Here is a 16671-nt window from a genome sequence, read left to right on the forward strand (position 1 = left end):
GATTAAGATGGCACTAGCTGCTTTTCCAGAGAACCCAGGTTCAATTCCCAGCACCCACATGGCAGGTCACAACTCTCTGTAACTCCATTTCCAGGGGACCTGACACCCTCACAGACATACATGCAGGCAAAACACCAATGCACACAAGAATTTGGGGGGCTGGAGAGATGGCTCAGTGGTTAAGAGCACTGGCTGCTCTTCCAGAGGTCCTGAGTTCAATTCCCAGCAACCACATGGTGGCTCACAACCCTCTGTAATGGGATCCGATGCCCTCTTCTGGTGTGTCTGAAGACAGTAACAGTGTATTCACATACATAAAATAAAAATAAATAAAATAAAGTAAAAAGAGTTGTAACTTGAACAACAGTGTAGTGGAGTGAATACCAGGCTCCCATCCAGAGACTAACAGTGTCTTGTGTATCCCAGAGCAGCCTCCAATTCGCCAGCAGAATGCCTATATAATGCTCTCCTGGTGTCTACCTAGTAGGTCCTGATTACCAGTGTGAGCTGCCACACCAGGCTTATACAGCAGAGCCCACACCTAATCCTTTCCAAACAGTTCCACCAACTAAGGACCAACTCTTCAAACATATGAGCCTACGGGGACCATTCTCACTGACAGCACCACACGTGGCCTTCTTGGATCAGGTGTGTCACTGCAACAGGCTTTGTGGTTTCAAAAACAGACTCCATTTCCAGTTAACGCTCTCTGCCTCCCTCTTGTGGATCTACATGTGAGCTCTCAGCTACGCATCGGGCAGGCCTTCCTGCTTGTGATGTGCTCCCTGACGGGGTAGTGCTCTAATACCCTAAGCCCCAGACTCCTCAGTAAGTAGCTTTGGTCACAGGGTCTTTTTGTTTTTTTTTTTTTTTTTTTTTTTTTTTTTGGGGGGGGGTGTTGTTGTTGTTTTTTCGAGACAGGGTTTCTCTGTGTAGCCCTGGCTGTCCTGGAACTCACTCTGTAGACCAGGCTGGCCTCGAACTCAGAAATCTGCCTGCCTCTGCCTCCCAAGTGTTGGGATTAAAGGCGTGCGCCACCACTGCCCGGCGAGTCACAGGGTCTTAACCCAGCAATAGAGCAGTTATAGGCCACACGATCAGGGGTGCCAGGAACCCAACTTTGCCCCTCAGCAAGCTACATGCTCCTAACTGATGAGCCTCTTGTTATTTTGGGGGTTTTGTTTTGAGGCAGGGTCCCCTGTAAGCCACACTGGGAATGACCTTGAACTCCGGATCTTCCTGCCTCCACAGAACCATTCCTCACTGAATCACAACTGCTGGGACTGAGACAGAGTTGGAAGCTACCCAACAACCCCCGGGGCAGTGGTGTCTCCCAACCGTGTCCCAGCAACGTGGTTCCAGCTACTCAGGTTAGACCGTGGCTCAGACCCTTGGGCCACGCCCTTTCCACGTGATTTGGGGTCATGGTCTTGAGCTAGCTCTGCCTCTTCTCAAGCTTATCCCGGATTTTCTCCTTCAGGACCTGCCCTGGTGAGTCCGGTCTAAAATGAACTCCAGGATGATAGCAGTCATGGTGGGCATCTTCTCCGTCCTGAACACCATCCAGTTCTTCATCTTTGAGCTGAACCAGACGACGCACATCGGCTTCGAAGATAAATACAGCATCTACCTGGACACAGAATCAGAGGTGGCATCCTGGGTCGTGGTCTACAGGCATAATATCAGCACAGGACTGTCCATCGCCACCATCACCGTCAGCTGCTTCTTCCTCTTCTGCCTCGACAAGAACATGTTTATCGGACTGCTCATCTACACCATCTGGATCACCATCTACGAACTGCTCAGCTTCACCATGGTTCTGCTCATCCATGGCACCATCAAGGAGCAGTTCAAGGACCTGAGTCAACTGTACTTGCTCTTGCAAATCTCCCGCATGTTCCTGCACTTCGCCTCCCTGCCCTTCGTGGTCAAGCACGGCTACACGCTCTACAAGGACCCTAAGGTCATAAGCTTAGCCGGCCGCCGCAGGCGCTCCTCCATCAGCACCGTAGACTCATGGCCCCCTGTCGGGCTGGGGTCGTTGTACCGCAAAACAAACTGAACCAGGACTGGGGTGGTGCTCACCCAAGGTCTGCTCACATTCAGACCCTGAATTATATGCAGCTTGTTGTAGTATCGGTTACCTTTGCGTTGACTATATCTTTAACTCTTTTTTTTTTTTTTTAAATATTCTTTTCCCCTCTCCTCCATCTCTACCTCTGTAGTACTAAGATTAAAAGCATGTGCCACCACATCCATTTTTGTCATTTTAAAACTTTGTGTGTGTGTGTGTGTGTGTGTGTGTGTGTGTGTGCACGTGAGCATGATTATGTACATGTCAGTATAGATACTCAGAGGTCAAGGCATACGATCCCCCTGGAGCTGGCCTTACAAGTGGTTGTGAGCCACCCTATGTAGGTGCTGGGGACTTGAACCTGGGTCCTCTGCAAGAGTAGCAAGTGCTCTGAACCACTGAGCCATCTCTCCAGCCCTATCTTTGTTGTTTGTAACTATGTATCTGCGTGGGGTATACATCTACAAATACAGGCACCCTCAGAGGCCAGAGACCTTAGATCCTCTGTAACCATGGGCTGGCCTGGCTATACATGGGTTCTGTGGACCCAAATGCAAGTCTTCAAGCTTTTGAGGCAAGTCCTTCAACCTAACTATGTCATTTCCCGGGCCTTGTCTCCACCTTTTATCCCAGGTTGGTCTCCACTTAACTGAGGATGACCCAGAATTCCTATCTCTGCCTCTGGAATGCTGGGATTACAGATATACAACAAACATCATATTCAGTTATGCAGTGCAAGGAACCAAGCTTTATTTCTTTTTCTCCTTTTTTTAGTTTTTGGAGACAAGATTTGAGTTTCTCTGTATATCCCTGGCCGGCCTGGAACCCACTCTGTGGGCTAGGCTGGCCTCAAACTCACGGAGATCTGCCTGCCTCTGCCTCTCAAGTGCTGGGATTAAAGGCCCAACCTTAAGGTTTTATTCATGGTAGAAAGGCACTCAACTTAGTATCTAGCTAGCCCAAAGGGCAATTTATAAACAAACAAACAAACAAACATTGGTTGAACTGGGATCTCACTATGTAGCCCCAGCTAGCCTGAAACTTACTCTATAGATCAGGCTGTCCTGGAACTTACAAAGATCCACCTACTTCTGCCTCCTGAGTGCTGGGATTGAAGGCATATGCCACCTCACCCTGCTTTAAAGAATAACTTTTTAACCATGTGTCTGTGTGTGCGTGGGAGTGTGGGTTTGTGCACATGAGTCCAGGTTCCCAGGAAGGCCAGAAGAGGCTGTTGGAGTCCCTGGAGCTGAGTTCCAGGCGGTTGTGAACCACCAGGGTTGGGTGCAGGGAACCAAACTCAACTTTTCTGCAAGAAAGGCGTGTGCTCTCAGCCACTGAGCCATCTCTCCAGGCCCCAAAGGAAACTATGTTAAGACTCACTGCTGAGTGCTGGTGTGCACCTGTTATCAGTGAGGAACCACTCTTGTGACCTGTATTTCACACTCAAGTGCTATGTTATAGCCTTAAACCCACTGTCCTTATAGGTAGGCTTTGTGTACAGTGCTAGGAGGCACTAGAGGACATGACATGGCCAAGTCACATAATAAAAGCAAGACTTTGGTCACACTGGCTGAGCTCCTGAAGAAGACACAGTGTGTCCTATCTGGTACCTTCCATACACTTTTTTAAAGAGATTTATTTATTTATTTATTTATTTATTTATTTATTTATTAAATGTGAGCACACTGTAGCTGTCCCCAGACTCACCAGAAGAGGGCATCAGATCCCACTACAGATGGTTGTGAGCCACCATGTGGTTGCTGGGAATTGAACTCAGGACCTCTGGAAGAACAATCAGTGCTCTTAACCCCTGAGCCATCTCTCCAACTGTTCCACACACTTCTTAAACTCTAGTATTCAGCAGCCTCAATGGAGAGTGGGATAGTAGGGTTACCTTATATCCTACCTAGTACCTTTACAACCTTATCTCAAAAAAACTACCTAAACAAATAAATGAACAGATAAATAATCTGCGAAACACAGGCATGGTGGTGGGATAGGACTGGAAACAGCATTCAGTGATGTGAGGTAGGGGGATCAGGAGTTTAAGTTCACCCCCACCTGAATTTTCATGTTTTGGACTAGCCTGGGCTACTTGAGACCATATGCTGTGTGGAGAAAAAATAACAATAAAACAAAAAAGTTTAAAGCTGGGCACAGTGGGGTTCTCTTTCTGTCTCAGCTCTTGGAAGGCTGAGAAAGACCTCTGTGTATTTGAAGCTAACCTTGTCTACAGAAAGAGTTCTAGTCTATATATAAGATCCTGTCTCAAAAAATAAAATTAAATAAAAGAAGCCTTTGGGACTAGAGGAGAGCTGTTAAGTCATGGTTGGGCTGCAAGTCAAGTGGGGACCAGAGGCAGAGGGCAGATGTTCGTGATCACTCTTTTATTCACTCAAGATGGTCTCTCCTACATTGAACCGGAGTTTGCTATTTCCTGGCTAAATTGCTGCCCTCAGAAATCCTCCGACCCCAGTACCGGGATTCCAGGTATACACCACCCTCCAGGCTGGGTCCTGTAATCTGAACTCAGGGTCACATGCTTGGGTAGCTATTACCCACTGAGCCAGTCTCCTGGACCCCAATACTGTCCGTTGGAGCCACATTCCTCCCAACCCTGAACATTCGGGCTACTGTGGACTCACCCAGAAACAGCTAACAATTCCTTTTCCCAACAAGTTGCAAGAAATTCATTTGGACCCCGGGAGGCAGTTCTTCAAAAGACCACTAGGTGGCAGTCTGTGACAAGTTTCCAGATAGTACTGTTGCCCAAAAACAAAATTCTCTAAGCAGTATTGAAACCTGCAACAGGATCTAATCCCTACCCTGGTGTCTTCAGCCCAGTCACAGCAGAAGTGAGGAGACTGGGAACCAGCAATAATAGGCTCAACTAAGAGAACCTTAAGCCAGGCCCAGGTGTAACGGGTCATTCCACCGGCTGAGGACCCTAAGGCAAGAGGGTCCAAAAGTTCCAGGCCTACCTGAGCTCTGGAGTGAGAATTCAAGGCCAACGCCAGCAACATAGGGAAACTAACAAAATAGAAAGCAAAACTGGAAGCCAGCAGTGGTGGCGCACGACTTTAATCCCAGCACTTGGGAGGCAGAGTCAGGCGGATTTCTGAGTTCGAGGCTAGCCTGGTCTACAGAGTGAGTTCCAGGACAGCCAGGACTACACAGAGAAACCCTGTCTCGAAAAAACAAAAAACAAAAACAAAAAAAAAAAAACAAAAAACAAACAACAACAAAAGACAAAACTGGAACTCACTCTGTAGACCAGGCTGGCCTCGAACTCACAGAGGTTTGTTCACTTGCCTTGGCCTCCCTAGGGTTTCTATTCTCCACTCTATCACCTTCTTCAGGATGCTTCTGTTAGGGTGTTAGGGTGGTCCTTTCTGATCTCTCCAGCCTCACCCTACCTCTGCAGCCTGTGACAGGAGGCTACTCCCGCTCCGGCCAACAGGTGTCGCTCTTGGCTCACAAACTTCAACCTACCTGCTCCTTATGGAAGGCCTTTCCTCCCCTGGCTCCAAACCCCAGGGCTCAATCTTACCCTCCCCTGGGCTTCACTCTGATGAACCCCTTCCCCCCATCCCTCCAGTTTTGACCTCCCTGAAATCCACTTTGTTTATGTAACTGCTTCCACGGAGAGGGTAGGCCCACCTGTCACGTAGCTCAGCAAGAGCAGGTCAGCACATATGCCCTGTGAACAAACAGAGCCTGGCTAAGAGATAAGATGTTGCTTACAAGGTGAGGGTCAGATTAGAGAATCGATTCCCACAGGTTGCCTTCTGACCTCCTCCCTCTCATGGTGGATCGCCAGCCCACACCCACACATGCACACACGCATGAATAAATGAGTGTAATCTTACATTTAACGCAAAGTCTGTTTAAGATGGGGAGGGGTATAGTGGCACAGGCCTTAAATGCTACCGCTCAAGTCACAGAGGTAGGCCAGCCTGATCCCCATGTTACAGGACAGCTAGGGCCACATAGAGACCCAGTCTCAAAACAAACATGTTTGTCCCTTCCAGGGCATCTGATGCCACCTTCTGGCTTTTGAAGGCATCTTTACTCATGTGCACGTCCCTACATGCAGACATACACAAAATTTAAAAATAAAGTAAGTCGGGCTGGAGAGATGGCTCAGAGGTTAGGAGCACTGACTACTCTGCCAAAGGTCCTGAGTTCAATTCCTAGCAACCACATGGTGGCTCACAACCATCTGTAATGGGATCCGATGCCCTCTTCTGGTGTCTGTAGTATTATATACATATTATGTATATGAATACAGTGTATTCATATACATAAAATAAATAAATCTTTTTAAAAAATAAATAAAAATAAAATAAGTCACTGGAGGGTGACTTATTTTAAGTCACAGTTAATCCCAGCACTTGGGAGGCAGAGGCAGGCAGATCTCTTGAGTTGGAGGCCAACCTGATCTATAGATCGAGTTTCAGGATAGCCAGGGCTACACAGAGAAACCCTGTCTTCAAAATAGATAGATAGATAGATAGATAGATAGATAGATAGATAGATAGATAGATAAAAAGTCTTGGCTAGGTTGGTGACCCTGCCTTTAATTCCAGAGATCTAGAAGCAGACACAGAACCTCTTTGCATTAAAAGCCAGCCTGGTCTACAGAGTTTCCAGCCAAGCTACATATATATATATGTAGGTGTATATGTGTATATATATGTATGTATATATATGTATATGTATATGTATATGTATATGTATATGTATATGTATATGTATATGTATATGTATATGTATATGTATATGTATATGTGTGTCTGTATGATGTGTGTTTATGTGTGTGTGTATATATATATATGTATATGTGTATATGTGTGTATGTGTGTGTGTATGTGTGTGTATGTGTGTATATATGTATGTATGTGTATTGCGTATATGTGTGTGTATGTGTGTGTATATATGTATGTGTGTATGTATGTGTGTGTGTGTGAATGATCTATTTATTTACTAGGAAGAGCTAGTGTGCTGTGGAGCACATATGGAAATAGTCAGAGGAGATCTTATGGAAGTCTCCATCCACCACGTGAGTTCCAGGATTGACAACTAGCACCATTACCCACTAGCTCTCTCACCCATCCTGAAAAACCTCTGGTTAACACCATATAGATTTCAATGCTGGTGGTACCAAGACACAGCCCTGGAGTCAGTAGTCTCTCTACAGAACTGTTCATTTGGCTGGGAACTTATAGTTAGATCTCAAACCCAGGACAAATGGCTAACTGAGGTGCCTTTTTTTGTTTGTTTGTTTGTTTGTTTTTTGTTTTTTTTGTTTTTCAAGACAGGGTTTCTCTGTGTAGCCCTGGCTGTCCTGGAACCCACTCTGGGACCCACTCGAGACCAGGCTGGCCTCAAACTCGAACTCAGAAATCCGACTGCCTCTGCCTCCCAAGTGCTGGGATTAAAGGCGTGTGCCACCACCACCCAGCAAGGTGCCTATTTTTAACATAGCAAAGCAAACCTGTCCCCAGGTTCTCCCAGCATCCCTCAGTCCCTACCTGTTCCAGGGTATGGCTGGCACACCCTAAACTTCTCCAGCCCAGGGGCCGGGAAGCTCTTCCCCAGCTGCCTTCCCTATATCATGCAGCCATTTTGGATACCTGGCTGTTTTTTTCTGCCCCTTACTCTTCCGCCTCTCTGCTCCCCTCTCCTCTCAGGGTTTGGCTCAGGGTCTTGTTCAGTCTGAACTCCCCCGGGATGTCCCGGCCTCTGGCTCTCTCCCTCACATCTTCAAATGAATTTTCCTCCTCCACCAAACCTAGGAGCACTGGTATCTTGCTTTTTTATTTTTTATTTTTATTTTTCATTCACTAATGTCCCGAAACAACAGCCCCCAAGTAGCTGGATCCTATCAATAACCTGAAGTCACCTAGGAAGCACTTCCTCCTAGAGTCAACTGGCTAGAGAGTCCACCTCAGGTGAGGGCCTGGGTTCTCACAGGAACTAGGACACACTAACCAAAAACAGTCTTAACCTCTGACCTCAGGGGTCATTCCTTCCCCATCAATAGCTGAAGCCAGGGGTTCGGAGGTCACTGAACTAAGCAGAGTGCTGTCCTGTTCCTGTTAGTTCTTCTGTGACATCACCAAGGTCATAAAAATGGCAGTTGCCTAATCTGTCTTTTCTTTCTTTTTTTTCAGGAACTTGAAGATAGCTCAGGTAGACTGACACCCTTGACCCCTGACTGCTGCATGTGACAGTGTCCTGTGGGTGACCTTTTGACTCTGGCTAGTTAAACCTCCACCCTCACGTAGAGCATGCTAAAGGCCCACACTTCCTACTGAGAGCAGTGAGGTTGGTTTACCATGTACTGGCCACAAGCTGCCTTAGTTTCCCTCCGATCACCTTTCCCCACACCTCAAACCACCGCAGCTCCGTTCTACAAACCCTCTAAATGCTAGAAACAAACAAATAAATAGATTCTGGGTGACTGGTTGGTGGTCCTGCATACCTTTAATCCCAGGACTGGAGAAGGAGAAGCTGGTGGATCTCTGTGAGTTTGAGGCCAGCCTAGTCCTCAGAGTGAATTCCAGAACAGCTGAGGCTACACAGAGAAACACTGTCCTGGAAAAAAAATAGTTATAGGCTACCCTTGGGTACAAGAGACCCTGTCTCCAAACAAACAAGAGGCCAGGCATGGTGTCTGTCCGGTGCCTTTAATCCTAGTGCTTAGATGAAGACAGATCTGTGAATCTATTGCTTGGTCTACAGAGCGAGTTCCAGTCCAGCCAGCCAGGGCTACACAGTAAGACCCTGTCTCAAAAACTAAAACGACAAAGCCCCTTTAAGTGTCTTGGCAGAGGCTTGTCTGTAGACTGCTTAGGGTGCATGGAACAAACCAGTCAGGAGCTGCATCTGCAATAGCCTGAGCTAGACATAGTGATGAAGGGGTGGAGCCTGGGGTACAGGCAGCGGCTGATGACGAATCCGGATCTAGGGTGGACAAAATTTATTAAGAGGAAGGCTACAGACTGGGAGAGAACCCAGAGGTGCTAGGGTGGGGTGGGCTTATAGGAAATAGGAGTGCTGGGCTGGAGAGATGGCTCAGTGGTTGAGTGCTGACTGCTCTTCCAGAGGTCTCAAGTTCAATTCCCAGCAACCCCATGGTGGCTCACAACCATCTGTAATGAGATCTGATGCCTCCTTCCTTTCTGGTGTGTCTGAAGACAGCTACAATATGCTCATATAAATAAAATAAATAAATAAATCTTAAAAAAAGAAAGAAAGAGCCAGCTGTGGTGGCTCTTTAATCCCAGCACTTGGGAGGCAGAGGCAGGCAGATTTCTGAGTTCGAGGCCAGCCTGGTCTACAGAGTGAATTCCAGGACAACCAGGGCTACACAGAGAAACCCTGTCTCCAAACCCCCACCCCCACCCCCCCAAAAAAAAAGAAAAGAAAAGAAAGTAAGAAGCTGCCAGGCAGTGGTGGCGCACGCCCTTAATCCTAGCACTCGGAATTAAGGGAGCTGGTTTCATGGCTGCAGGACACGGTGAAGCTATGTTAGAATACTCTGTTATCCCATTCTGTCCACAGCAGATCAGTGACAATCAGTGATGCAGTAAGTTTCCAAAGAGCATTCGTGCACAGGATGGGAAGTGGCTCAGCGTGCAAGAGTGCTTGTTGCACAAGAATGAAGACCTGTTTGCAAATCTCCAAAAGTCCCCAGTGCTCACTTAAAAAGCCAGGTTAAAAAAAAAATCACCTGTAACCCCCATGTGGAAGGTAAGGGTGGAGACTGGAGGATTGCTGGGGTCTCTTTGACTGCAAGACTAACTTGAGATTCAGAGAGACCCTGTCTCAAGGGAATGAGGTCACGGGTAACAGCAGGACACCTGACTTCCTCCTCTGACTTCATGCACATATGCTCACAACACGCATGTACACACAGGGCTTTCAGCTGTGAGAATAAGGGGCTCTGTCTCAACTCCCCCTCCTCCTCAGGAATAGTGTTTATGGGCAGTGGAGGTACACACCTTTAATTCCAGCACTTGGGAGGCAGAGGCAAGCAAACCTCTCAGTTTGAGGCTAGCCTGGTCTACAGAGGGAGTTTCAGGATAGCCAAGGCTACACAGCGAAACCTTGTTGCAAACAAAAACAAGAAAAAACAAAAAGAAACAAAGATAAAACAACAAAATAAAACTCCCAAAGAAGGGGCTGGGGAGGTGGTTCAGAGGTTAAAAGCACTGGCTGCTCTTCCAGAGGTCCTGAGTTCAATTCCCAGCAACCACATGGTGGTTCACACTCATTTAAGTGCACCCATTTAATGCCAGCACTCAGGAAGCAGAGCAGATGGATCTCTGTGAGTTCAAGGACAGCCTGGTCTACATGGACAGTCCCAGAATAGCCAGGGACCCATGAGGTGGACCCCCAGGAGAGTCCCAAATGGTGGAAGGAGAGGACTGACTCCCAAAATTGTACTTTGCCCCCCCACTTTCCCTTCATGTCATGCTCACACACGTAACATTTTAAAGTGTCAACTTTTAAATACTGGCGACAGGGAATTGTTTTCTGAGACAGAATTGTTTTCTGTGTAGCCCTGGCTGTCCTGGAACTCACTCTGTAGACCAGGCTGGCCTTGAACTCAGAGATCTGTCTGCCTCTGCTTCCCAAGTGCTGGGATTAAAGGCATGCGCCACCACTGCCTGGCTGAGCCAAGTCTTTTTGAAGTATACCTAATTAACCCTTAAGTTACTTATGTTCTATTGGATCTATAGCCATCACAAATATTTCAATTTTACTAGATGCTTATTTTTCTTTCTTGTCTCACAATTCAGAACTAGCATAACAAATTTAAGTTGTTGTTTTGGGGGTTTTTTTTGGTGTTTTGTTTTGTTTTGTTTTCGAGACAGGGTTTCTCTGTATAGCCTTGGCTGTCCTGGAACTCACTCTGTAGACCAGGCTGGCCTTGAACTCAGAGATCTGCCTGCTTCTGCCTTCCAAGTGCTGGGATTACAGGCGTGCACCACTACAGCTAAAAATTACTTTTGAAAGTCATTAGTAGCAATGCCTTTCCTACACGGTCTAGGTTCTAGTGTATGTGCACACACACACACACACACGTATACACACTCACATGTATATACACACTCACATGTATACATATACACACTCACATGTATACACACACTCACATGTATACATACACACATGTATATACACTCACATATATACACATACTCCATGTATACACACACATGTATACACACACATGTATACATACATTCACATGTATAATATACACACTCACATGTATACACTCACATGTATACACACACATGTATACACACACTCACATGTATACACACACTCACATGTATACACACACTTACATGTATATACACACGTGTATACACACACACTCAAATATATACATACACATGTATACACACACTCACATATATACATACACACATGTATACACACACTCACACATATGTACACTTACAGGTATACACACTCCTCACATGTATATACACACACTCACATGTATACACACACTCACATGTATACACACACTCACATGTATACACACATTCACATGTATAATACACACACTCACATGTATATACACACTCACATATATACATACACATGTATATACACACACTCACATGTATACATACACACATGTATACACACACTCACACATATGCACACTCACAGGTATACATACTCCTCACATGTATATACACACACTCACATGTATACACACACTCACATGTATACATACACTCACATGTACACACACACACACACACACACACACACACACAGCCGTCTATCCCACTTGTCCTCTGGCCTGGGCAGTCATCACAGATCACACTCAGGAGCATACGCCTGCTGGCAATTGCGGCTGAGCTGTACCCAACCCTTGCAGATTTTTCCCATAGCACATACTCCCTGACTAAGTATGGAGAGTTACCTCCCCTGTCTTCTCCCCAGTGCACCGGGACACCAGATTTACTTCACGGCTGTTTTCCCGACACCTAGAACAAGGCCCAGCCCACTGCAGGTGCTCTATAAATACCTGCGGAGTGAACACACAGACCCTCTGCCGAACAGAAGGGCCTGTTCAGGCCTGTTTCCCTAACCAACGGGAAGGGCAGCTTTGTTTTGTTTGTGGTGGTTTTTTGTTTGCTTTTTGTTTTGTTTTGGTGAGTCTTTTTTTCTTTCTTTCTTTTTTTCTGTTTTTTTGAGACAGGGTTTTTCTGTGTGATTTTGGCTGTCCAGGAATTCACTCTGAAGTCCAGGTTGGCCTTAAACTCACAGAGATCCCCCTGCCTCTACCTCCAGTAGAGTGCTGGGATTAAAAGCTCCTTTCTCTCTAAGGTAATTCTTGGAATGTAGCCCAGGCTGGCCTAGAACTTGCTTTATAGCCCCTGCTGGCCTCAAACTCAAGATCCTCCTGGGTGTTGAGATGAAAGGTCTCTGTGCCACCATACCCAGCAAGAAGCTAGCCTCCTTCTCTGTATTCTCTCCCCCACCCCACAACTCCTCTCAATCTCACTCTCACTCTCTCTCTCTCTCTCTCTCTCTCTCTCTCTCTCTCTCTCTCTCTCTCTTCCCCCCGCCCCCAACAGCCTCCCCCTCTTTTACTGAGTTGGAGTCTCAGGCAGTCCAGACAGACTGGCCTTAACTCACAGCTGTGGCTGAGGGCGACCTTGAACTTGTACTTAGAGACTTTCTCCCACCACGCCTGCTTTATGAAGTGCTGGGGGCAAAACCCAGGTTTTACCTAAGCTAAGTGAACAGCCCTTTCTTCCCTCACTCCCTTCTGAAGTCCCTGGGGAAGAATGGCCAAGATTGCTGGTGGTAGGAGATTGGCCACACAGAATCAGATCTCAGCCTCCTCAGTCCCCTCCTGCTTTCCGGGCCTCTCCTTGCTCCCGTCAGGCTGACACTAGAGAGACACGACCTTCCCTCTGGCTCTTTCTCACCAGGCATAAAACAGGCCTTTCTATCATGAGGAATGTTCTCAAGAAGGGAAACACTGAAAACTGTGGAAGATGTGTGGGCCTTCATCCTGTTTTTTTATTTATTTCCTTTTTACTTTCTTTCTTTTTTTCTAAAACAAGATCAAGGACAGCCCAGGCTTTTCTTAAACTCCCTAGTAGGCAAAGGTAGCCTTGAACTTCTGATCTCCCCACCTCTTCCTCCTGAGTGAGGGGATTACCGTGGCCCCTCTGTGCCTGGTCTAAGCTATGCAATAAGCACCAATTTTTAACCTAGGACTTGGGGCATGCTAGGGACAGGCACTCACCCAGCTCGCCAATTCCCAACCAGGCTTGCTTTTCTTCACAGTTTAGTACAAGCTGGTAGCCCTTAGACAGGAGCTAGGACTTGTCCTGGGAGACAAGTCACAGCTCCCACCCCCTTGAGCTTCCCGGACACTGAGGGGCCAGGCCACTTGGACCTCTTGGACCCAGTATGACAAGTGCTGGAGGAGGAAGTTCTAAGGGACTCAGGAGTGGTACCCAACTATTAGAGAGTGGAGAGAAAGCCAAAGTTTTTCTAGAGATCTGTGTCCCTATGTTTCAGAAGAGTGCATAAGCTAAGTCCTTAGCAGAGAGGCTGAATTCTATGTCCTTGGGAGGCTGAGGCAGGAAGGTTACAGTGCAAGGGTGGCTTTAGGAAGGAAAAAAAAAGTCTCAGGACTGGAGAGATGGCTCAGTAGATCTTCCAGAGGTCCTGAGTTCAATTCTCAGCAACCACTTGGTGGCTCACAGCCATCTGTAATGAGATCTAATGCCCTTCTGGTATATCTGAAGACATCGACAATATATATATATATATATATATATATATATATATATATATATATATATATATATCAATCTTTAAAAAACAAAGAGAGAGCACTCACGTGGCAGCATACAACTGCCTGTCTGTCTGTAACTCCAGTTCCAGGGCATCTGATGCTTTCTTCTGACCTCCTCAGGCCCTGACATGCAGAATTCAGACATGTGTATACACACACATACACACACACACACACACACACACAGAGACAGACACACACGCACTTGAGTACACAGCAAGAGAGAGAGAGAGAGAGAGAGAGAGAGAGAGAGAAAGAGAGAGAGTCAGTTTACCCTGTCTCAAAATTTAAAAGGTTAAAAAAAAAAAAAAAAGACAATCTATCCCAGTGGTAGCATGCTTGCCCTGTATCAATCCCCAATATTAAAAAAATAAATAAAAGAGGTAAAGGGGGGAGGGGTGAAGGGAGGGAAGGTGGGAACCTAGCAAAGTGAAATTGCAGAGGGCAGAGGCTGGGGAGGGGTGAGGGAGTTGGGGGGACATGTCTAGAGGAAGCTAGCGGTCAAACTTCCTCAGAGAGAAGACAGTGTCTTGTTTTTCCCACAGCCTCTGTTCTTAGGTGTCCACCCTCTGAGAAGCCCTTAATCCTCATTCCCACCGAATGACAGCCACTCGTGATGTCTTTTCTGGTGTGTCCCACAGAGGAGAGCCTTGCCTTCCCGATATTTATTTGCCTGGGTGTTGAGAATCCCAGATCTGGAGTTCCAGGCCTGGGGAGCTGGCCCGTGTGGGAGTGAAGAGCAGAACTCAGATCCCCTGAAAGAAGAACAGGAAGTGCTTTTAACCACTGAGCATATCTCTGCAGACCCCCCAAGAAAAGGAATTCTAAAGAAAATAAAGGTTCCCTTTCAGATACACTGAGAGTAGCTATAAAAGGAGCCCAACGACAGTCATCAGGACCACTTTACAGATGCTTTTGAAGGTCTCTCTCTCTCTCCCCCCGCCCCCCCCCCCCCCCCCCCCCCCCCCACAGCCTGGCAGCCTCTGAAGTTCTGCTTCCCAGACCTGAGTCCAGAGCCTTCCCATTCAGCCTCCCATCCGAGTCTCCATTTTCTGCTTTGATCAGCAGTTAAGAGCACCTTTTACTCTTGAGAGAACTTGGGACTCAGTTCCCAGCACCCACATGGCAGCTCACAGCCATCGTTAACTCTTTGCTGACCTCTGAGGGCATTAGGCATGAACACACTGCATATCCATACACACAGGCAAAACAGTCATACGTGCTAAATAAATCTGAAGAGAAGAAAAAGCAGAGGGTCCTGGAAAGGTGGCTCAATGATTAGAAAAGGTTGCTGCTCTTCCAGAGGACCCAAGTTCAATTCCCAGGACCCACATCAGGTGGTCCACAACCTCCTGTAACTCCGGCTCCGTAAGATCTGATGCCCTCTCCTGGTCTCTGTGGTCACTGCACTCAAATACACACACACAAACACACACACAAACACACACTGTATTCATAATTAAAAATAATTTAAAAGCTGGGCGGTGGTGGCGCACGCCTTTAATCCCAGCACTTGGGAGGCAGAGGTGTTGGGGGCCGACTTTTAGCAGAAAGCAGCTATCAGCTTTGCAGCCATCTTGAGCTGACATGAGACTTGGATTACAATAGCCTACAAGAGCTGAGCACACTCTGATAATCTTGGTTTAGATACCTTGGGTGTGTGAGATTAAAGGTGTGTGAGATTAAAGGTGTGTGACTTAAGAGTGACCTAGAGATCAGATTTAGAGACAAGACCTAAGGGCATGATTATAGGTGTGACTTAGAGGCATGGTTTAGAAGTGAGACATATAAAAGGCAGAGACAGAACAGAACTGAGAATCAGACACAGCAGACAGAGGAGATAGAGAAGCAGACACATAGAGGAAGAGAGACTGAAGAATAAACAGGATTGAAACACACTCTGTCTGGTCTCCATTCCTCGAGACCGCCCTCACTCTCTCTCTTGCTGAACCCCGACCCGCGGACTGAAGCGGCAGCTTGGGCCGGGATACAGTTGCCGCCAAACGCGGGGCAGCCCGGGCCTCAATATTTTGCTCAGGCCACGACATTTTTGGCCGCCCGAACGTGGGACTAGTGCGGTTCCCAACACAGAGGCAGGCGGATTTCTGAGTTCAAGGCCAGCCTGGTCTACAGAGTGAGTTCCAGGACAGCCAGGACTACACAGAGAAACCCTGTCTCAAAAAAACAAAAAACAAAAACAAAAAAAATTAAAAGATTACCAAGTATATATCTTTGGGTATTTCTGGAACACAGCTCTGTGTGCTGACTCAGCAGAAACACTTCCCAGAAGCTCTCACCTCAATGATGCTGTCCTTTTCTTAATCCCGGCTGATTCTTTAGCCCCAGCTGACCAGCATCCATGGTCCCAGCAAAGTAAAAGTCTTACTTTAGTGGTTCTGGTCTCTTATTAATCACAGCTGCTTCTTTAGCTCTAGTTAACAAGAACCACGATTCTTCACACACAAAAAAATGTAGAGTCTTTGCCTCCCTCTGGAATTTCAGAAGCCAAGTCTCCGTCTTCTGCTGTCCTGACAATATTCTTATCTTCCAAACTCCTACAGAACCGTTCACTGAGCTCTCAACACTCAGTGGCTTCCAAAATCCTTTCCAAAGTCCTTCCACAATCCTCCCCCACCTCCCCAAAAAAACCAACCTGGTTAGGTCTGTCATAACAATACCCCACTGTCCTGGTACCAACTTATCCTAGTTAGCGTGTCTATTGCTGTGATGAAACACCATG

At 46.9% G+C, this 16671-nt stretch overlaps 1 protein-coding gene across 1 annotated transcript; it reads left to right on the forward strand.

Moving 5' to 3' along the window:
- Window positions 1–1259: 1259 nt before the first annotated feature.
- Window positions 1260–2118, forward strand: LOC117701870 (transmembrane protein 217B-like). Its single transcript, XM_034493283.2, has 2 exons — window positions 1260–1370; window positions 1481–2118. Exon 2 carries the CDS (start codon window positions 1508–1510, stop codon window positions 2060–2062), a length of 555 nt encoding a protein of 184 aa, XP_034349174.2. The 5' UTR covers window positions 1260–1370; window positions 1481–1507; the 3' UTR covers window positions 2063–2118.
- Window positions 2119–16671: the final 14553 nt, after the last annotated feature.

Source organism: Arvicanthis niloticus, unplaced genomic scaffold, assembly GCF_011762505.2.
Source record: "Arvicanthis niloticus isolate mArvNil1 unplaced genomic scaffold, mArvNil1.pat.X pat_scaffold_288_arrow_ctg1, whole genome shotgun sequence".
In the NCBI taxonomy this organism is placed as follows: Eukaryota; Metazoa; Chordata; class Mammalia; order Rodentia; family Muridae; genus Arvicanthis; species Arvicanthis niloticus.

What these genes read in the sequence shown, in the direction of transcription:
- LOC117701870 (XM_034493283.2), top strand. Translation starts at nt 1,508, where the DNA reads ATGAACTCCAGGATGATAGCAGTCATGGTGGGCATCTTCTCCGTCCTG.